Consider the following 23,581-nt stretch of genomic DNA (forward strand, 5'->3'; position numbering starts at 1 on the left):
ATGCTGGCTGCATTTACTGTAAGGAAACGTAGTACAAAGCATATGAAATACGATAGTGCTGAATGGTGCAGATGCTGTGCAGGAACAAGTAAAATGCTGTTTCTCTGCATTCCTTTTATTTGTGTCATAAAAGTGACTTTATTTAACAATAATTTTAAAGTTTTCACAGGAGTGGTAGGGAAGACTCGAGCTGGAATAATGTAGTTATGTTAAGAGTGTGCTAGTTAGGCAATGTGTCAAATCCACTTTGGGTTTTCTCCGTCTTGGACACAGGTTACTTACTGGCAAAAGGTAAAAATACCCATCCATTTTCTGTTAGTTTCTTTGCAATGTAATAAGAGAGCAAAGCTACTAGCTCCATAATACCTGGGTAGTAAAAGATCTCCCAACTAGATTTTTCCAGACCTATGTTATTTTGGTAATTTAATTTTTTCTATATTTTTGAAGTATTCTTATGTGCTAGATATATTTCTAAGATAGAAGACAGTAAGCCATAGCTATAGCAACAACAACTGCTGTTATTTTTAGGGCCAGAGGGAATCTTCCCATGGAATGCAGTTATTTTCTGTATTTTGACCTGTATAAAACACTGAAGTTACTCTGTCACTTCAAACATTTTTTACAGAATACTAATATCAGTAGTGATGCTGGAAAAAGGGAAGGGGTGAAACTTTGTTGTTTTTTTTTAAGGTAAGCCTTAATGAAAAGGAAGATATGCTGATAAGCATAAAAGTTAATTGTGTAACAGACAAAACAGAAGATAAGAAAAAGATTAATCTATTAATACAATGCAGTTTGTTTCTCATGTCAATGTTGCTATTATTTCTTGCTTTGACCTAGGAAAGTCTTAATAAGCCAGTAACACTTAACTGCAGATTGTTTACTCTCCTGTAATTATTATTTTGTGTACCTAGGTTGGCTATACCATTTTAAGAGATATTCTTCAAAATAGGTTTCTCCAAATTCTGATTTGAAACTAGAGGCCAAATTATTTTATGAGTCATTTGAGCTTTCGAAACTCCATAGTGAATGGAGGCTACTGACTCACTGAGGGATGATTTGATTGATTATATTGCACATGAGAACAGCCATGGTTGTTCAGACCAATGGTCCACTGAGCTCAGTTTTCTGCTTTCTAAAAGCAGTTAGCAGCAGATGCCTAGAGATGTGCAGGGGCTAGACAAACTCCAAATGAACATTCTCCCTGCCTCTAGCTGTTTTAGTTACCCTCAGTGACCCTCCCTCAGGTACTTGAATTCGCAAACTTTCTGCATCAGCAACATCCTTTGACAAAAGTTCTGCAGGTCTAGCACTCACGTGAAGAACTATTTTATTATTGTTAATTTTGTGACCTCATTCCTACCAGCTTCACTGGCCTCTGTTTCTTGTGTAAAGAGAGACTGAACAGTCCATCCCTATCCATCTTCTCCATGCCACGCATGATTTCATGGACCACTATCATATGCCCTCATGTTATTCCTTCTTCCATGCTGAAAAGTCTCAGACCACTCTGTTGTTGCACAAGGAGAAGCTATTCCATATATCTGATCATTTTTATTCCCCTTCTTGGTTCAGCTATGGAGTTATACAGTTGCAATATACCCTTCTCTGTCTTGTTCTCTACTCCTACTGCTTCTTCCCTCCTTCTCCCACCAAATTGCTAACTTTTGAGTTAGACAGCATTTCAAGATGGATTTTTTTTTTTCTCAGAAGATGCATGAGTTAGCTATTGAAACTTAAATGATATCTATTATATAATTCATCATGGATTAGTCAATGATTGCTTCGGTCCCATTGATTTCTGTTTATACTATTAAAACCTCAAAACTACCACATCTTATGAGATATTATAAGCAAGTGCTGCTTCGTAACCAAATTTATACCAGAACTGTTTGTCTAATGATGTTATTACACTAAAGGGTTATATGAACTGCATGATGTAACAAATAATTAGTATACCACGCTAGAAAATGTTCCTTATTTTTCTAAGCAAGTGTATTTTCAACCAGCTGTTTGTTTTTTGGATGTGATGCCACTACATCTGAGTAGCTGCAAGTTTTCTATACCTAAAATTAGAGAGGAGAGTAAAAAAGTATCCTTGACATCATTCTGTCTAACCTCTCTGGTACACAGATTGGAATCCTCATTATAATGAGGTAAGAATTGAGTGAGTGAGGGCAGTGTCCAAACTAAGAGTAACAGTAAACTTGTAATCACTAGGAATAAGGAAGAGGTGAAATTCCAGCAGTACTCCCAAACAGTGACACACTGAAACTGCTTACAAAGACTGCTTACAAAGGTGAGCTTGTGCTTCCAGACCTGTGGAAGTGATTCTGATCAGGAACTCAGAAAATGAATGCGTTTGTAGAAGAAGGGTTTTCATTTACATAGCTATAATTGAGAATGTTGTAAGGATTCACGATGCAGTTCAGTCATCCTCTAAGGAGACGTTTGTTTACTATGAACTTCAGGACAAGACTCTCTCATCTTTTACAAAGAAATGCAGTTAAGTTCTTTTCTTTATGTCAAAGACCTGTGCGAGATCAGAGATATTAATAACCCGGTAATGAAAACCTGATTTTTTTAACATCTGCTAGTAAATGAATGAAAACACAGTGATTAAAAAATAAAATAATCTTAACAGTTCATATAATCCGAAGTGTGATCTGTATTTGTAGAGATCTACATTGGCATAGATCCCGCTACAGCCAAGCAATTGAGGGTACCTGTAATCTTACGAATCCAAGAAAGGAGAACGTCGTGCAGCGCAACGTTGCGCTCCTTTGGACTGAAGCCATGCACCTCGCGCCCTGGAGAGTTTGCTCACACTCAAGTGTTTCGCAGACCTGTGCGCACACGAGAGCCCACCTGCAGGGAGAATCCAGGCACGGCTTAGAGAATCCGAAGAACACACGGAACATAAAACATCGTGATTCAGTACCTAGCGAACTTGCCTTTCTCTTAGCATCCATCTTTAAAATCTGTGAGTTGCTTCTGCGTTATAGACTTTTAAGATCTCGGGCGGTGTATCTTAAAATATCCCAGGAAGTGGTGTACCGCTCTGTCAGTGGAAGGTCTTGTTGCAGATTTGTAGATGCCACGGGGCACCGTTTGTAGATGCCACCGGGCACCGGTATTTGATGGGGGCTCGGTGGTCACTGCTGAGGGCGAATCCCTCCCGGCCGTGCCCTGTACAGTCCCTTGAACAGGACCGGCCGCGGGGCCGTGCCTGGGTGATTGGGCCGTGCCTGGGTGATTTGACCGTGGCACCTTGGCCTCATCCACGCCATGGAGACTTTCAGGCTCCGGCAAAGGCGGCCACCTCCAGGCCGCCTGTTAGGAACCGGCGATGACCAAAACCGGCAGCTGGAAGCGGTGTGGGAAGGAATGGGGCCCGGCCAGGGGCTGTCCAGCACCCTGACGGCCGCGGCGGCGGGACGCGGCTCGGAACCGCCGCAGCGCCGAGCTCCGGCCCGGGCGCCAAGTACCCGGCGGAACCACCGGGGCAGACCCCTCACGGCCGCCGCCCCCGGGCGGGGCTCCCCGCGGCGGGGCGGGCCCCACCGGGCCCCCGGCACCGCCCGGGCGGGGCGGGGCGGGGCGTTCCTGGGCGCCGCTTCCGCCTCGGTCGGGGCCGGGCCCGGCGCGGCGGCGTTGCGGTGGGGGGCAGCATGCTGAGCCCGCGGGAGCGCGGCGGGGACCTGGCCCGCTTCTACACGGTGACGGAGCCGCGGCGGCACCCCCGCGGGCACACCGTCTACAAGGTCACGGCGCGGGTGAGTCAGCGCCCGGCCGGGCCCCGGCCGCCGCCGTGCCGGCCGCTCGGGGAGCCGCGGGCCGCCGCACTGCCCCTCGTCTCCTCGGGCCCCCGCGCCCGGCCTGCCCGGTGTTCGGTCTGTGAAGCCGGTGCCGTGCGCGGAGCAGAGGCTGTGGCCGGGCTGCCAGTGGGGATCCGGGCTGCCCTGCGCGGATCAGGCCGGTCGCGGCGTGGGAGCCCCCCTCGGGGACACGGGTGGGAGCGGGGGAAGGCTCGGGCACGGCGGGCGCTCCCGAGCCGAGCCTGGGTCCCCTGCTGCAAACTTGGAGCTTCGCATGGCGTTGTCATGGCCGCGAACGCGCTTCGCAATTAGCGGTCAATTTCTTTCCTGTTCGTTGCGGGATGAACGAGAATAGCTTAAACCCAAACAACTCTTATCCTTCTTCCCCCTCCCATCCCCTCCTTCTCCCCAGAAATCTCTCAGATAGGTTGCAGTGGAATTGCTCTGCCTTCCTGCCTGCCCCACAGCGCAGCCAGCTCCGGAGGGAGGATGAGGGAGCTGAGTCCGTAGGTCCAGCACGCCTACGCTGGAGGCGCAGGGCTGTTTGGATTGAATGTTTAGGCAGCCTCTTTCTTAAGGGCTGCCTGTGCCCAGTGCCCAACCCCGTTTGGGCAGAACGGGGTCTGGATGAATAAGAGAGGCCTGGTAGGAGAAGAGGGAAAGCTGAAGCAAGTAACAATGTTGCTCATTTTGCTGAAAGCTGCTGCTTTTCCTCTAGGGAAATTTCTTGCTTTCTCTTCTCCTCAGCTTTCCTATTTAAGCCAAAAAGAGAGGGGAGTAACTAAATATGTGGAGATAGGTGCAAGAGGAGTGGGAGTTCAGGTCACAGGGATGGTGGGATATGTTGAGAGCATCAGAAAGCATCACAGAGGGACAGAGTTTATTTAAATGACCTGTAATCTTGTAGTTACTGCAGCTGTAGGCATTCTGCCTGTGAGAGCAACCTGTGTTTATATGCACCCTTCCCTTAATTGAAAGAATACAGTGTTCTGTATATATACTGTAGTGCTCAGGTTGTTTGACTATGATCACTTTGTGTGACTTATGAAATTAAAGGTTTTTTAAATTATTTTTTGTCATATATATGTATACAAGTCCACCAAACACAAATATGGGGCATATTTAAAACATTCTTTTTAGTCCAATAAAATGTACTATTTGTTAAGAGGAAAAAAAAAGAGGTGTTTTTCCCTACAAAGCTTTAATCTAAAAAGCCTTTCCTGAGATAGAAGCAAGGCAGAAAACAGTGCCATCACGTCTTTCTGCAGTAGCTTGTGATGGGCTAAGTGTGTGTGTCTGTGTTTTCAAAAGTTGTCAGTGCAGTGGGAAGTAATAGGAGTGAGCCAAGACTTCAGCTTATTTTACTCTGGTGACTTTGTTCTTACTGGCTGAAGCCAGTTAAAATGCTTTGTGATATTTTTGTTTATGCAGAATTGTTCAAGAGCAAGTTGTAGATAACTGGTGAGGAATGCCACTCTTCTTCCATGTCACATAAATTGTGGAAAAGCACCTGCGCATCTAAGTGGGGCCATGCAGAATCAGGCAGTGTGTTGACTGCATGTGATTTAGTACAGAGCAAGGAGCTGGTCAGTCTGTGAGCTGTCCAAATTAAACTGAGCTAACCAGAGGTTGTTAGTGCTTCTGCGTGTTTTAATATCTAAAAATCCTTAAAGTGAAAAAATATTTCTCTTATGCAGCAAAGGATGCTTTGGATTCACAAATGCAGAAGTATAAATAACTTCTGTTTCAGTAGGACTCTGTCTGGTAATCTGTTATGTTGTACTTGAAGTGAGGATTTGGGGAGTTAGATGCTGAACAAAGTGATTTAAAAATAATCCAGTGTACATACGTTTTTTCTCTCTTCCTATTTCTCCTTCCTGTTCCTGCAGTGATCTGCCTCCGAGGCAGATATCACAGCACTACAGCTGTACTTGCTGATCTGATGCTTAGCAGCTTTGGGGGACCACTGTGAACAAGTGAGGTGGATCTTCCCATTGTGTTGAATACCCTTCTGGCTGAGATCTCAGGACGTGCTAGTGGAGATTTCTGGTTCCTTTCAGTGGTGTATGAGTGAATCCTTTGTGAATTGAAGTTAGAGGAACTTGCTGTTCCAATAGAATGATAGATTAATAATCATGGATGAGAAAACACTTGTTTAGTATGTCCTAAACATCTGACCCAAAGGCACGACTCCCCACACAGTCTCTTCTGAATGCTAAGGTGCTCTATCCTTATTGCAGCTTTTTCTTAAAGGTTTTGTTTGTATAGCAGAGAATATACATTTTATTTACTTGTAGACTGTGAAATAATTGTAAATGCAGACAAAATTAAATGAGTATTGGCTTTTTCATATCCATTTCCAAAGGCTAAAGAACTGAAAGAGATATCAGCAAATTGTGATACTAGGAGTGTTCTTCAATGATATCTGAAAATTTAGGCCACTAATAAAAGTTCAGATAATTTAGAATTTTTAATTATCATTAATAATTGTAATCTTCTAATGATTTATGTTGGATATCTGCTGGTCAGACAGACAAGGAACAGGATAATCTGAAATACTTTGCTCGATGGTGAGGATCCTCGTAAGATCTCTGTTTTCAGAGCCTAATGCAGTAATTATGCATTGCTTGGCTCATTGGTGGCTATCCTAATGATATTTTAAAAAATAGATTAAAATTGCTTGCATGACAGGTTTGCAGAAGGAGCTGACTAAGCTGATCTTTCTGGAAAGATTAGAAAAGCGCACTGAAAATTTGGGTGATTGGATCATCTTTGCCAAGTCTCTAGGTTGATTATAGGTTGGATCGAAGGGGCAGACCTCTTTTGAGGTTGCCCTTCAGAAAAGGATATGAAGAACAAAGTAGGACAACACATAAATTATTACGTACTGACTTAAAGTTGGCGTGGCTGGTAGATATAGAAGGTGATGTAACATTAGAACAAGTGTGAAACAGGGCCTCTGGGTTTTATTCCAGATTCTTACTAACTGGCTGGGTAATTACTCATCTCTCTGGGTCTCCTTCTGCCCATCTGGTAACTTACCTAGCTGCCAAAACTGTTGCAAGGCTTTAACTAAAGGTGAACTGCAAAGCAAAGCAGTTGGTGTGTGCCCTTTGGTGTTCTTCTGTGATGTGTAGCCATGCCTGTGATATCTCCTTCGCCCAGCTCTACAGGCTCCTTACGTCAAGCACCGCCAGCTATTAGAAAAGAAGATTAGAAATATTTCACCAATTGTACATATGAACTGTCTGGTAGTGAACGGAGGAGCAACAGCTGCCAAGGTTAAAATTTGGTAAAGTTGCCAAACGTTAGATTACTCAAGAGTGAGGAAAGTTGAGGAAGGTTCTATCAATGTAGACTACGCTGGAAGAAGAGGACTTTGGTGTGCAAGGTGAGAGAAAGAACTTAGACTTGTGAAGGAAAAGGTTTTAGGTCTTTTGAGAGATTGCTAGGAAGATAACACTTCTCTTTTCTGCCTTGTCTCCTCCAAAACGTGTGAAAGATTACAGTGGCTGGACTGTGTAGCGAGCCGATGTTACGAAATCTGGGAGGCTTTGGCGAAGATTCTTAAGATGAACGGGAGGAAGAGAGCTAGTTTGTGGGAAGTATGAAGGGTGTGTTATTGCCGCTTAGCAAGAGGAAAGTGTAGATTCAGTGACTTCCATCTCGCAGCGACAGCTGCGTGGTGCTTTGTGGTGCAGCAGGATGGTGCTTTCATCTCTGGGGTGCACGTAGGACGGACTCCTTGTGTGTGCTTGTGTGCATCACCTATTCACAGCATTAATTGTTCTAGGGTGTGTCAGCGTGTGGATAGTCTCTGTTTGGATTGAGAATGCCCTGTTTTGCTTTAGCTAACAATAGGCTAATTATTTTGTTAAACAGCTTTGGCTGAGTTATGATGAAGGATATACGGACTTGCACAAGATAATTGCAGTTATGAATTAAAGATGTCTTTATTGAATTTGTTTGTTTGTGTGGCTGTGCTTTTACTGCTGTTTGTAAGTTCAATACTGAACTTGGATTACAAAGGCTTTTGGGATCAATATTTATTTAAAGAAAAAAAAAATCCTAACAAAATATGGGCTTCTTTATGGTGTGCAGCCAAGCCTCGTTTTCACTGCAATTTTCCTCTGGACAAAGTAATTTATAATTAATAAGCAAAGAGTGTTTAAGGAGAAACAAATAGACAAGGATAGTGTGAGACGTGTGTGCGCACTGATGGCTGCAAGTAAAGTGGAAATACTGTCTTAGCAAGTGCAAAGCCTCACGTTCACAGTGTATGTTAAGCCGAGTAGCCTTAATTAGCGCCACTTATTGGGAGTAATGTGGCCTTAATATGAATTAATAGGAAGAGACTGGGAAGATGATGGGGGATGTGCTCTGTGTAGCTTTGTTTTGTGAGATGCCTTCTGTGCCATTTTGCCTAGAATGTGTGGTGTTGTTTCTAATCACAGCAACTAACTCTGCTGCTAAAATACCTCACTGTGTTGTATTTGGATATTAGACTTCTCTAAAACTAAATTAAAATGTTTCTGTGCTCAGAGGGACATGCAACTGCCTTTTTCCAGGTTTTTCTCTTCAGCAACAAATCGTTGTGTTACTCTTTTTAACCTCCAAACTGAAAATCCAAGCGCTTATATATATATCTTTTGTTTGTTTTGCTTTTCAGATTGTTTCAAGAAAAAATCCAGAGGATGTCCAGGAGGTAACAGTTTAAACTTGTGCAAATGTCTTTGTGTATCACACTATGCCTTTTGAAACATCTTTGATGTAAATTAGCAATTTCTGTGCGTTTTGTCCCTGTAATTGACCAAACAGGTTTTTGTATGTTTCCATTTGTCCTTAGCCTTCAGAGTTGCAAACAGTAGCTAGTGTAACATGTTGTGATTCATCCCTCAGTGATGAATTGTGACTTGAAACAAAGTCTTAGGGAGTAAAGTGTCTTTTGATGACAAAACTGCTTTGATAACTTTGCAAGCCCTTTTCTCAGGGCTGGAATTGGCAAATTGATGGTTACTTAACTCCTACTGGTAAAATTAGAGATCAGTCCACAATCTAAGTCTTAGGTCTCAGCTGTAGGTACTCTTTTCCTCTTTAACCAATACTTCACTGAAAAGCCTACATCATTACTGTCTATTAGTGAAGGGGAAAAATGGACGAGCATAGGAGTAGCTGAGAGATTAGACTGCGAGTCATATATTATGCCTCTGTCTTTAGACTCATCAAGTATTTTAAGTATTTTCCGGTGATATACTTCAATAAGACTTTAAAGTTGCTTATTCTTTACCTCTTCTGAAAATGCTCTGGATAAGGGTCTGCTGTGTCCTTGTGCCTCTTTAATATCTTAGAATACTGTCAGGAACCATTTTATTGAGACAAAAAAATTACGTCACACGTGTGTGGGTTGTGGGGTGTCTTTTTTTTTTTTAAGATTAAAAACCTTTTTTTTTCCCTCTTTTGCTTTCTTCTGGACTAATGACTTGACATTGATGCTTTTATACTATGTAAATGCAAGATCTTCCTTCAATAGCACAGCGTTACGGCTTTTCAGACATTGTGTAACATATGCATATGTTAAATTTCTGGTGCAATCTCTTACTGCAGTTGAGGAGAACCTGGATAGTTGATGAAAGAAGAGCCCATAAATGAATTCATTGCATCTCTGTGTGGTCAAACATGAGTTACTGATTAGTGGCTTGGCAGAGGTGAGAATTGGCTAATGCACCTAACACCCCTTTGTTGCATCCTTCTTTGAAATCTTGAGAATCAGGCAAACATGAATATTCATGCTTTTTGCATTTTTTTTTAATCTCTAGAAGGTTAAAATAGCCTATCAGAATCAGATGATCATGGATCTAGTTTTAGAACTGCATTACTGTAGTTTGTAGCTTGATGTTCACCTTTTCAAGGGAAACTCCTGAGTTGAACCTATCCATGAGCACATTCTGCCAATACCTTAATCTTCATTTGTGGGAAAAACACTTTGTAGCAGCTGTTGATGAACCATTCATTAGAAAAGTATATTGTAAGTGTCTTTCAGCTGGAGTATTGCATGAATATATGTTAAGTAGTTTTGAAGCAATAGCAAAAGCGTATCTTTTAGTCATTGCTTTGATCTGTGGCTATAGGTTAGCCATGCAGGATTCCACAAACTCCAGTCTGTAAGAAGACTTAAATTTTCTATAAACTTGTTGATAATTGCCCTTTTCCTCCCTGCACTGTATCAAATTAATTATTTTGCATGGGATAGGATGTTAGGTGTGGTGTGATTCTGTTATTAGCAAGCATCTGAAAGTTCCTAGTTGTTAGGAATATCCTAGATGGTAGTTGCCATGAGAGTGGATTGTAGTCAGAAAACCACATAAGTTGGGAGCTTTTCTGTTATAGTGGCTTCCTGTGATAGAAGAAAAATTGTGGGTAGCTTTTGAAAGAAAAAAAATATGTTCCTAATCTGTTCCCACTGAAAATAAATTTACCTCAGTTTCCCAAAATGCTCAATTAGAAATTCAATAGACAAAACTTTGTGCACGCAACCACCCTGTTGCTTTACGAGGTGTCTTATGCAATCCCCTTCCTGCACCCACATAGGACCACTTAGTTGTGCCTGCCTACTCATTCAGAATTCTCTTTTAATGTCACTCCTGTGATGTTAATGCATACATTACATGTGTACAACTGTACATAAGGTGGTGTACTGTGACCTCAACTCTACTTGCCGGTTTTCTGTCACCTCTTTTAACTGCCCTTTGGGATACAAGCCTTTAATACAACATCTCTCCCACTGCAGCCGAGTACAATTCAAGATATCCTCAACTGTTGTTTCTGGGACAGGAAGGAAGATAACCTTGTAAGGGTTTTTTTCTCAAAAGGATGAAAAAAGTTAACGTAAAGTTGTGCGTGGAGGAATTAATAGGTACAGAAAGGCTAGTGGACTTAACTTTAATTTCCTTGCTTCTGGGGATGGATGGTGGCAACATGGTGTGTGAGGCAATTGTAACTAGGGTAGTTTTGTGAGATTTTTTTTTTTTTTCCCTTCTTAACTCATTTACGCAGGAGAAACGGTTGTTCATTGTGGAACAGACAAGTTACATGCACGAGGCCCTGAGCAACCTGATCTAGTTGGAGATATCCCTGTTCCTAGCAGGGGGATTGGACTAGATGACCTTTGGAGGTCCCTTCCAGCCCTAACCATTCTATGATTCTATGATTATTATTACTAAGGAAAACAGATTTAGATTAGATCTTAGGAAGAAATTCTTCAGTACAAGGGTGGTAAGACTTTGGAATAAATTGCCCAGAGAAGTTGTGGATGCCCCTCTCTGGAGGTGTTCAAGGCCAAGTTAGACAGAGCCTTTAGTAGCCTGATCTAGTTGAGAGGCATCCCTGCCCATGACAGGGAGGTTGGATTAGATGATCTCTAATGCCTTCTAGCCTCTGATCTTCCAGCCTATGCCATTCTATGATTCTATGAGTTCATAGAGATCTATTGACTCCAGCCATGACAAGCGCCTTATTGCATTACAAGTCTAACATATGTTTTATGATATACTTGCTGTGCTTCATTGGGCCTCACAGTACAGTGTGTCCTTCCTCCAAATTTGATTTCTAATGAGTATGTTAGAGTGGAAACTTTGCTAACTTTGCTGAGCTGCATGCACACAAAGGCATGATTTCCATGAGCTTGTGAAAGGTTTTAGGATGACCGCTTTTGCTATGCAAGCTACTTACGGATATTTATTTTTTTTCCCCTTGGCTATTGGAAGATCACTTGCAGCAGTACAAAAATGATACTTTTTTAGTGGAACGGAATCTCATGCTCTTATTTTCTGGCAGCTTTTCACGTTGCCTCCAAGTACTGACAATACAGTAACTTGATGTTTCGGGACTTCACGATCTTAAGCAATTTTGTATTCTATATGCACACTGCTCAAGAGTTGCTGATCATCCACTTTCTGGATGTTGGATTATTAGATGGAAGTACAGCATTGAAAAATAGTTGTTTCTGATGGCAAAATCACCAGTTGACCTTCTTGAGAGATTCTGATTTTTCTTGCCTTGTCTGTTGAATTCCACCAAGTGCTAGTTGTAATTGAGCCCTAGAAAGGTGTGCACAATAGGTGGCGCTGAATCAGGACTGCTAGTTTCAGTGTAGTTAAGTTTATAAGGTGGATAGAGTGTTGCCATATTAAAGCTTTGCATATCCACTGTGAACAGTCCCGTTATCTCATACCTGCATTGTTCTGTGGGTAGGACTTGAATCTGCTGAAACTTGGAAAGCCTCTGGCCTTAGGGTTAAAAAACCCCTCCAAATCCCCAACAAAACTATAACAGCAGCAAAACACCCCTCTAAAATTAAGCCTTTTACTTAGCTCTAAATCTAGTTTGCTTGAAAAGAATATTTTTTTAATTATGGTCACTCATGAGAAGACGACCTGTTAAAATATTAAAATCTCACAGACGACCAGTGAGAAATATTTGGAATCTTTTAAATTGTGGCTAGTGGTATTAAGCTAATTGAGACATTTGACTCATGGAACACTGGAATCAACTGCTGGATGCATTGCAGTCTCTCTTTCCCCCCCCTTCCCTGTTCTACTTTAATCACTTTACATTAGTGTTGAGGTTTATTATGTGGCTTAGTGAGTCTGACCAAAATTGAGGCCAAGATACAAAATTTTCTTTTTTTTTTTTCATCCTGGTAGCAAACCTGTTAGCAGTCAAGTGTAAATTTTATTGCTCTGTTCTTTTCCTGGCTTAATTTTCCTATCGGGTTCTCCTCTTTCCTTGAATGGAAAGAATACAAAGAGTGGGATGGAAGAAGGGTAAGGTAGATACCTGGCAGGGAGGAACCTGGCTGGCAAATGACTGCTTCTTGCTGGAAAGGAAGGATCAGGAAAAGCTGATGTAATGAACCAGTGCTCTCTTTACATTCCTGACATTGGAGATTTTGTCTAGATGATGAAAGGAACATATTCAATTTTTGTTCAGGTTTATTAGTAATAGCCATTTAAAATGTAGGCTTGCATTTACACCTGATCAACATTTCACATAAACAAAATACGAGCTGGTTTGTAGGCTTGGGTGCTTAATGTGCTGTCCTTAAGAATCCCTTACTTATATTTATTTCTCTTCTGTCATTTTCTCTTTTGCTGTTATCTCTCTTCCCCACACCTGCAGCTGCGCCAAGCACAGCATGCTATTGAGTGTTGGATAGTCCAACACTACTCTTCGGCGTTGTTTCCTCTCGTACAGGTTCCCCGGGTGGTTCTGGATCGCAGCATGACTGAAACAGTACTGCCTGTGCCTTTTCTGTTTCCTTCTTTCAGCTTTTACTTAACATTTTTTTTTTCTATGCACTGTAGTCTTGCTAGTCAAAATGGGAATTGAGGACAGATAGTGACCGTTTTTTAAATGGTTGTTGCAGTTGGTGGTTTGGATGTATATTTTTGTTAAACGTATTTGCTGAAAGTAGTTGTCTGATTTGCTTAAAAAGAATGTGTGTGTGATGTGATGCAATGCGAACAATGAACCTCACTAATACTTCTCTCCACTTTCTTTGCTTCAGATAGTCGTTTGGAAGAGATACAGTGACTTTAAGAAACTGCACAAAGATCTCTGGCAAATTCATAAAAACCTATGCAGACACACAGAGCTCTTCCCACCTTTTGCCAAAGCGATAGTGTTTGGTAAGCGTAATTTCTTCGTGACTTACTGAAATTCTTTGATAACTCAATATCTGTAAATACATCTTCTTTTGTGGCTGCATAGAACTCTCTTCCATATGCTTTTACTACTCAACTGTTTGGTTTGTTGTGTCTTGCTTGTAGGTGTGCTGGTATCACAGCTTGATGCTTTTATTTTTTTTTAACAGGTATAGTTAAGTCCTTGCTTCCATGTTAGAGATATTAGCTCAAATATTTATTGATGTGTCTGTTCTCTATCTTTACAACATACATTACCTGTTTTCAGGAGCATAAAGTCTATGTCAGCTTTGTGAACAGCATTTGAACAACGAACAAAGGTTTTCATATATGAGCTGTCTGGGATTTTTAGTGATGAGTTATAGTGAAGTATGAAGTGGTTGTTACAGAAAATGCTTTTTTTTAATTTAATTTGTTATGTAATTATCAATTTCATCTAGCTAGGTTTTTGAGATCAATTTTACATATAACAGCTAACTATTTCACCAAAACAACCAGTAAGAAGATTGTGACTCTATAAGAGAAATACATGACAAAAAGTAATTAGCTCTTAAAAGCCAAAGGTCTTGTCTTAATCCAGATGTATATGTCATCGTGAATGAGCTATAGGTGGGTTTTCAGTGAAGTGGGATGACTCCATATAGAACCCCATCTTCACTTTTTTTTAGCAGCATATTCTGTTTATTTTAGTGGTGTGTGTTTTTATATTTTTAGGGCGTGTTCTTTGTGTCCAGCACAAAGTGTTGCTGGTTTTTCAGTGTGTGTATACCAGACAATATCCACTGGATTTTTAAGCATTTTTCAGTGTTTTTTAATGTGTCCGGCATGTTTGGTGTCTCTTTTGCACGCACCTACAATTCTAAGGCATTGCTAACTACCCAGAATGGATTTGGTGCTTTTTGGTGTCTACCTACCACATGCTTTTTAGCCTTTTTTCCAAGCATTTTAATATTTTTTTTCAGGTGTCCAACAAGTGTTTGGCATTTCTTTGCATGCATCTACCATGTGTTCTTTTTTTGGCAAGGATCCTGGTGTGCATGTGGGGCATTTTTAGGTGTGGTTTTGGTTCATAGAGCATTGCCACTGCGTTATTTCTGTCTAGGATCTCTTTTGTGGTGTGTTGGTTTTTTTTTGTATATGTATACTGCATGATTTTTCAGCAGGTTTTTGACAGTTATTCAGTGTTTTATTTTGTGTATCCAGTATATTTGGGTTTTTTGGCACGCATCTACTGTGTGCAATTATTGGATGTCTTAAGATGCTTTTCAGCTTCCAACGTATGTTTGGCCTTTTTTTGGCATGAGTCTACCACATGCTCTTTTTTGATGTGATTTTTGTCAGGTGTTTCAGTTTCTAAGATGTTTGTGGGTTGGCTTTTCAGTGTCTAAGGTGTTTTGGGGTTATTAAGGCCTTTCCGTGGTGTTTACAAGTTGTTTTAGTGTGGTGTGGTTTTGTTTGTTTTTCTTTTTTTTTTTAGCATCCAGCCTGTGTTTATGGTTTTTCTCTGCACCTTGGGTGGTGTTTAATGTCCGGTCTGTTTGGCATTTTATTGAATGCATCTACCATGTGCTGTTCTTTTGACAAGGTTTCTGGTGTGGATTTTGCCTGCTTTTTGATGTGAGTTTTGGTTCCTAAAGCATTACTGCAGCGTGTTTGGCTTTGCTGCAGCAGTGTTTTCAGTGTCCAGTGTGTTTGGCTTTTTTTGGCATGCATCTCCCATGCGCTTTTTTTTTTTTGCCAGGGATTTTGGCATGGATTTTATACCTCTTTTTTAATTTTTTTTTTGTTTCTGAGTTGTTGCTGTGGTGGTGTTTGCCATTGCTATAGTGTTTCTGAGATGTTTTGGTGGGTTTTAAACATACAGCACACTTAACAACATTTTTTTTTGTGTGCGTCTGTGACCTGTTTTAAGTGTTTTTAGTGTCCAGCATGGGTTTGGCTTTTTTCTCTTTTTGCATCCTGCTACCACTTTTTTTTTTGTGGGTTTTTTTTTTTTTTTTCCATGTTTTAGTATTTTTAATGTTCAGCATGTTTGGCATTTTCTGGCATGCATGTAGTGCATGCTTTTGTGTGTATTGGCACATGTTTTTCCACGCATTGTGCTTGTTTTCTATGTTTATTATCATGCATGGTTTTGCACATTTTTTCTGTTGCATGCATTTTAGCATCCAGCCAGAGCATTTTTAGCAGTTTTAGCGGCACTGGGCATACATCTAGTGCATATTTTTCCTGTGTGTTGCACATTAGCATGTTTTAGCATCTAGTGTTTATTTTGCGTTTTTTTTACATACGTCTCCTGCATGCTTTTACATGTTTTTTTTCCTGTGAGTTGTGGTTTTAATGTGTCTTAGCATCCAGTATGCTTTTGGTGTTTTTTGACATGTGTTGACTGCATGCTACACATGGAAAAACATGCAAAACCGTTTTTTAGCATTTTTGCATGTGTTTAGCATAAACTTTTTATTTCACTTTTGTGCACCCTATCATTTTTTTCCTGTGGTGTTTTTTTTCTGCATTTTTAGGTTTTTGGTTGTGTGAGGTTTTTTTGTTATTATTTTTATTGTGCTTTTTTAGCATTTTATGCTTTTGGCCTGAATTTTTTTTTGGTGTTTACTGTTACTTTGGGATAGTCAAGCCTGTCAGTTTGGAAAGTGCCAAAATTGAGGTTGTTTAGTCAGCCTTTTTTCTGCTGCTTTGTGTGACAGTGCTATAATACTGCCTGAGCTTATGGTTCTATAGCGATATTTGCTGGCCCTCCTTTGCCTTGCGTGCCGGAGAAACTGTATGAAACTCCTCTGGAGGCAAAACAGCCTGGAAAGCACAAATTATCCTTTTGATGTTGAGGACCAAATACTGCCACAGACTTGTAGTTTTTGCTACTAAAGTGTTCATTTTTGATGACTACCACATACAGGCATGGCACTGAAATGCTTTAAAGAATATGCTGACATAAACAACTATGACCAAGTTGCAGTTAGCTTATAACCCAAGTCCAAATTTCCCCTACAGCTTTGGGGGAGCCTCTGACTTAACCCCTTGTTGTGTGGACCAGCTAAGTGTAACGCAAGGAAGCTGAACGCTGATGCACATTTCATGGTTCTCTGCACAGAGCTGGGTAAAATTCCTGGTTTAAATTGTCTTTCGCATCAGCTAAATTGTATCCAGCTTTTGTGTCTTTTTATTTTTGCTTATTTATGAGGTTGGAAGTTGAGTGAGTTTTGGTCCTATGTCAGAACTTGTGGTGCACTAAAAGTTAAATAGAGAATGTAGTATTAGTTTTATCCTGAGATGGTTTTGTATCTGAAATACAGAGTAGAGTGCTCACTGGACAAGTTGTTTAAAAAGCTAATATTTGCAAAGCATAATTTAATTTCAGGTAGAAGATATGGTAGCTATTCAGAAGGGAGGAAAGAGAGAGGTAAAAAATAAAAGAAAATCAGGATGGAAGAGAGTACGGGCTTCTAATATCTGAAATAATTTTAAATTGCCAGAAATACAAATTAGCTGTTTTTACACTAGATCTGTAAGCAAGGGAAGAATTGAGTGAAATCCCTTCTGAATGACATCCTTCTTCTATTGTATTTGGTGAACAAAAGTGACTGCAGTGCACATCGTAAGAGAAGGAAATCTACAGAAATATTCAATGTAGTTATTTACAAAAAGCTCTTTGAAATTAAAAATAAACCAAACCAAAACCCAGTACATTTGAATGAAGCTGAATACAGGAAAGAGGAAGTAATGTAAAAATAAATTTTAAATGACTGGTACGTAGCTGAAAGGAACAGAAATGTCTAACTCTTTTCAATTTAAGAAATATTTTTCTATTTAAAGCATAGCATTTTACTGTATATCCTTCCATCTGACTTCTACACATACTAGTCGCTTTGTGTTTCAGATCAGTACTGGTATTTTTTATACTAGAGGAAAAATGTAATTTTAGTGGACTTTGAGTTTTTGACAAACTTGTTTTCAGTGTTGTTCAGTTAATGCTGAGCTGCAAGATCCATCTCTATTAAGATCTTTTGTTTTTCAAGCTGCTTTAATGGAGCATTTCTGCAGTGTTTCTTCTCTGTGGTGAACTTCCATTTGTTGCAGCTTTTAAACTAGTTACTAAGTAGCGTTGCCAGTAGTTACTGGCAAGTTGTTTGTTGTTTTTTTTTTTTTTGAGATGAGTGCTTTAAATAATGTATATGTATTGTTTTGCAGAGAGTACAATTCACAAAATGAACATTAGTGGCTCTGACAGTCCAACTTGTAGTAGAAATATTAAACCTAAGCTGAATCTCAACTTCAGCATTTAGTGTCTTAGGAGATGGTATGGAGAACTGAGACTTATTTAAAAACAAATGGATCGTGCTGTGCTTCCATGTTTCATGCAACCAAAGACTTGCTGCATCTGCAGAGCTGAACTGCATTGTATTTTTTACGCCAGAGCTTTTCATAATTACAATGTGCAAGTGCATATATTTTTATGCTGTTACAGTAGAGCTGCTTACATCAAAACATGAAATTTGTTATGTGTGGGGAAGAAGAAATGATTTCACTTTTTCTGTGCTTCACTTGAACCTTTTCCACCTGTTTTATGGGGAAAACATAATGAGCTTGAGCATGGGCATCTAAAACTTCCTAACAAATCCAGCTGTTAAAGCTTCTCTGAGTGTTATGCACCGATTATGATACCTATTTCTGCAAAGTGATTGCTCTCCTTCACTAATATTCATCAACATAATTTCTTCAGTATTTTCAAACTAGTTCTTTTGCTGGACACTTTAAATATTCCCATATGTTGACTATACAGGGCGTTTTACAAAAATACTGGTAAATCTCTACTCAGCATTTCTTGTATCTAATAACTGCAGAAATGTACTCTAGTGTAAAAAAATATTCTCCCTCTGGACAAAAAGACACCAAAACCAATTCAGATGTTGATAACTTGCTAGCGGTGAGTCAGAAACATAATGCACGTTATGAAGCTGAGATAAGGATACTTTTTGGATTTGAAAATACCAAATGAAGTAGTGTATTTAAGAATTAGGTGTCGTGTGTGGTCGGAAGTCTTGTGAGAAACTAACTGAAACATGAACACAGACTTTGCTAGGTGTTTTGTTGTTCAGATCTGCTCCAGAATATGAATTGTGGATTCTCTTTACAGGAATTTACATTTGGTTTCTGTGTATATAAGAAGTTTTGAATGGATCATTGCTGGAGGAATAGCTGAACTGTGCTAATGCATTTGTTGTGTGCTAAGATTGTAGTTGACACTTCCTACAACCCTGGAAAGACATGATCCTTATAATGAAGTTTCCATGTGTCTGAGAGATGTAGAGGATAGTGGAAATAACATTGATTTAGATGCAGGAAGGCTTCCTAATAGAAATGTTTGAAGAGCCAGCTGGGTATCTAAGCACCTTTGAACATCTGATTGAGAAAGCTGATAATGAAAGTGTTGAGCAATACAAGATTGCTTGAAAGTGTGAAAAAAGGGAGAAGGGGAAGGAGTTAGGCAGAGTTGGCTGGGAGTGAAACTGTCAGCAAGATGCCAGATAGTCTGTGAACAAACCAGTCCTGAATTAAGTTCTTCCTTCCCCCAGAGTCCTCTAGTTCCGTACGTGTCTGTCCTGATAGCATATCATGGTGCTGATGAGCTGGAAAATGTGACACTGATTAACGTTTCAATGTCTCTGTTCAAACATACATTTTATTGATTTTTATTTTAGCTTGGCTTCCTGAGAAAGTAAGGCTTATGTAATTGCGCTGTCAGAAAGTCAAACCTTTTACTCATGTGACTCATATCAGCTAAACTTGAGAGGGAAGGCGGTAGCGACTGTAATTATATTTCTGCAAAGTCTGTGGAACGGCAGCTGAGTAAGAAGAGAGCGCATGCTGTCGTGCCACCGCGGGCCAGGCAGGCTCAGCTCGCGCCCGTGAGTTTGCAGCCGCCTGGGCAATCGGTGAAGGTGTGCCCGTCCGCCTGGCAGCGCTGGTCCTGACACGTCCTGTCTGGTGCCCAGAGGAAGTGTTGAGAAGATGCGGATGAGGATAACTTAGTTTTTATTTGGTTTGATGACAGAGTAGATTAGGGAGAGAAAGATCCCTGGGAAACCAGGAAAAATATCTTATAGAGTTACTCGCTTGCAAAAGTTGCCTGTTTCTGGCCTTGTTCAGTGTTTACTTCTTGGCAGTTGATTTTTCGCTTCATTATAACAGTGTTCGTGTTATTTGGTAGATTCATTTAACTGGCCCATGCCGCTGGGCTTTTCTGAGGGAAGTTGTTTTTTCATGATGTCCTATTTTGCGTGGAATGAAGCAAAAGCCCTAATGCACCCACAGAGTTGCTCTGAAGACACAGGAAGTTTGATGAACACTTTAATAGAGCCCGGTTTCAGTGTTGCTGCTCCACGTGGTGGCATTGCCTTTGCCTTCTTTCTGCGTGCTTGTTGCTCACTCCTTTGTGCGGCTGCTAGTGTTTGTACGGCTCAAAGGGCAGGGTGAACAAGTCACGGAACCGATCCAGCTGAAAATTAGCCCAACTAATGTCTTTCCTTTCCTTTCATGGAAGAATAACCCCCAAAAGCTTTGTTTGTAATCTTGTGAGTATGCGTGTGTCTTTCTAGTTTTATTTTCTTTTTTTCTGGTACCACATGGGCAGGAGCTATTTACTTGAAGAATTTCTGGAAAGAATCCTGCTTTGATACTTTCTTCTGGGATTATGTTTTTGCTTGCTCTGAGTATAAATGAATTTTGCTTCTGTATTCAATGTTTCTTTTGTCCTCTTCAAAGGTTAATGCCACAGAGCTGTCACAGGTGGTTCTTATTTTTCTGGTCATGCTGTTATAGCAATACTGTTTCTTGAACTTGTCTTCCCAGTGCTTTTTTTTTCCCCTCTGTATAGCTGTTCCAATATCTGTTCCATTCTCCTCCAATTATTACTGTTAACCTCTGCTCTTTTCCTTTTGTAAACTTGTAACTATTTCAACAACAAAGTGATGTTGATATGAAAAGCTAAAAGAAGTTGTGTGCAATTGTGAAGAATGTGAATTTAAGGCAGCAATCCAAGGGTTCTTTCTCCTGAGAAGCAAATCTCTCAGGTGAACTATGGGATTGTTTTTTCAATATGTTTTTTTCTAATTGGAATGTTTTGGGTGCTGGGTAGGGAAAAGGGAAGGATCATACAGTTTGGTAAATGAGCTGCTTCCCACCTCTGCTTACCTCTTGAATCCAGGAGGAGACGAGACCCTGTCTGCATGGAGCTACTTCAGAGGAAAGCTTCAGTGCCTCGTAGCAGGGCTTCACCATCTCCCCTACACTCTGTCTCCTCCATGAATGGCACCTTGGAACTGACGATCTCTTTGGGGGCTTTTAGCAGTATTTCGTTTACTATGCGCTCATGTTGTGCGTTGTTCTTGAGAATATGCGAAGAACGCTCAGCTCCTTACAGGATTTGGGCCGTAATCGAGGCTGACGCTGACAGGCATATTGTCAAATTGTGCATGTATCATTTATTGTTAGATAACACTGGACATCCGTTAGTGTCTCTTGGCTAATCAAGAGTGTTGCCTCACATATTCTTACGATGAGAGGGCGAAGGATTCTTGTCGTAGCTGCCAGCTTTCATCATCTGAGTGGATTGCGGAAGACGGGACTCTAGGGACAATTGAGAATAGGGAAGTTTGAAGATTTGCTATGTTCTCCTGAAGCGTTGGAATGACTTTCATAGACTCAGGGCATTGTCTCCAGAAGGTTGCTTCTGTCTTGTGTGTTGGTGTTGTGTGGTGTTTTTTTTTTTTTCTTTTTTTTTTTTTGTGGTGGTTGCTATTGCAGAATAAATGTGTAGTTATTTCTAAAACTGTCAATCTGTGTGTCTGTTCCAGGGCGATTTGATGAAACTGTGATTGAAGAAAGAAGGCAATGCGCTGAAGATCTGCTGCAGTTTTCTGCCAATATCCCTGCTCTCTATAACAGCAAACAGCTTGAAGAATTTTTTAAGGTTTGTTAGTATTTGCAGAAGTATTTTGCTTCTTACAGATATGAATAAAGTATAGTGCTGATTCTACTTTACTTTATAAGCTGTGGAGTGACAGTGAGCTGATCTGACATGCTTTGTGAAGTGACTGGGGGTTTTCCATTCACTCTAGAAATGTGGCTTTAAAAAAACTCCATGCCACACCTCTACAAAGTGGAAAGTTTCACGGGAACTTCAGGTGAAGGGATTTGGAATTTTTGTTTATTGAATGATGAGCAAACCCCGTGATGTTAAATCCAGATATTCAATGGGGAAGTAATAAAAATACTGTCACTGTTCCTGTATTTTATGTAGATGTTTATAGTTTCGAACCAAAGGAAGGAAAACTGTCTAAACTGTTTTCTTATGGCCTGTTACAGATTCAAGTCTGTGACAAATTTGGCATGTAACTAGCGAAATGTGCTGCTTGTACAGTGTTGTGAGAACTATTTTCAAAAACATAGTTTAGGACAATATGTTGACCGACTTCCTCTTCATTACATCTGAAGCAGTTTGTTTTCAACAGTTTCTTCAAACCTCTTTACTTTCGGTAGCTTAGTCCAACATTCTGCAAACACAAAAGCATAAATTTACATGTAAACGTGATAGTAACTCCCTGGAATTAAGGAAATGCTCATCTGGCTGAGCATTGTTTTCATGATGCAGTTATTGTGGAGCCCTTTAAAATACTTAATGAAAATTATTTTAAGCTTTGGTGGCAACAACGAGTGAGAGATCGAGTTAGAATATTTTACTTTTCAGTTTATTTGCATGTGTGCTTTTTCAGTTTTTTGGAAATACTTCTGTATTTTGGGGATATTTGTTCAGAGCTCTTTTCCCCTCCTTTGCTTAACAAAAGTATTAGTTTTAGACTTCCAGTGGACCTTTCCTGGCTTTGTAAGGCAATGAATAAAACTAGAAAGGCATTAATTTTTATAGAAGCAAGTACGTCTACAAGGGGAGTTATGCAAGTGTAATAATTTAGATTTATTTGTTAGCTGATGTTGTGTAATGTTTTCCTGTAACAAAGCCTTAGGTTTTGATCGGTCACCAGCTCAGCCAGTGTTCTTTAGCTCTGCTCACGGGTGGTTTTGTTCCTTTTCAGATTTTTGTGCAAATAGCCATGGGGAGATAGACTCGGACAATGAAGTCTTAGAAACAGCTGAAGGGGAGTACTGTGTGTATCTATATATTATAGGTTCCAGAAACATGAGCTGCCTAGTGTGAAAGCGTGCAGGGCTAGTTCAAGGCAGATTAGCAATGCCCATTTGTAACACTTGCCTTGGAAATGATGCAGTTTCTGTTAAAGTTGCATGGAAAGTGTGCACCTGAGATGCAAAGCAGAAATCAGAAAACCCCCCAACATTTAGGCGGTTTCTAGTGTGATTAATTGTTCGTGTTGTAACTTCACTTACTTTTGATTCCTTCCAGGCTTAGGAGAGAATAATGTCCTTATGTGCTGGCCTGGCCTTATCTTCCCTGTTTGTTCAATCTTGACTACGACTGAACTCAAGATAGTGTGTCATGGGTGGGATATCAGTCTGATGGACGAACACTCCTGCATGAGGAACCTGCTGAGCTAGGGAACGCCACTGAAGGGTACAGGCTGTATGTACCACCAGAGAGCAGGAGCATCGCTCTTCTCTCTGTGTTAAATTCTGGAGTTCGCAGGCAGAACTGCTGCAGGCTGTATGGTTCAGGACTCTGAAGCTGCAGTAGACTATTTGTTAGATACTTAGTCTGTGGCAACCAAATGTGGCCTGACCAAAAGCCCTTGTTTAATTTTGCAGGCTTATATAGTTTAATTAAATGCATTAAAGCTAAAGTCATGGGAGCACTCACTGGTTAGGGAATTTAATTTTGACTATCACTTCTATGTAATGCGACTTTTCACAGAGCACAGCAGCTAAATAATTCCTTTCCCTCTATTTTTTCAGGGTGGAGAGGTGCATGATGGGTCTGAACTGATTGGTCCTGTTGAGCCTCTGTCCGAATCTCTGACGGACAACCTGTCTGACTGCAGTTCCGAAGGTGAGAAGAGAAGGCAAACCTAATCTTAT

At 40.6% G+C, this 23,581-nt stretch overlaps 1 protein-coding gene across 5 annotated transcripts in view; it reads left to right on the forward strand.

Moving 5' to 3' along the window:
* The first annotated feature begins 3,671 nt into the window (after positions 1 to 3,671).
* Positions 3,672 to 23,581, forward strand: part of RPS6KC1 (ribosomal protein S6 kinase C1) — a 90,021-nt gene continuing 70,111 nt past the window's right edge. For 4 of the 5 annotated variants that reach the window (XM_086631716.1, XM_086631717.1, XM_086631719.1 and 1 more), the window contains exons 1-5: positions 3,672 to 3,776; positions 8,488 to 8,523; positions 13,384 to 13,504; positions 21,391 to 21,506; positions 23,459 to 23,552. In XM_086631716.1, coding sequence (XP_086487842.1) covers positions 3,672 to 3,776; positions 8,488 to 8,523; positions 13,384 to 13,504; positions 21,391 to 21,506; positions 23,459 to 23,552 — 472 coding nt within the window. The remainder of the gene's footprint in view (positions 3,777 to 8,487; positions 8,524 to 13,383; positions 13,505 to 21,390; positions 21,507 to 23,458; positions 23,553 to 23,581) is intronic. The other variant, XM_086631718.1, reaches the window with a different exon arrangement.

Source organism: Tauraco erythrolophus, chromosome 2 (genome assembly GCF_009769465.1).
Source record: "Tauraco erythrolophus isolate bTauEry1 chromosome 2, bTauEry1.pri, whole genome shotgun sequence".
Lineage (NCBI taxonomy): Eukaryota > Metazoa > Chordata > Aves > Musophagiformes > Musophagidae > Tauraco > Tauraco erythrolophus.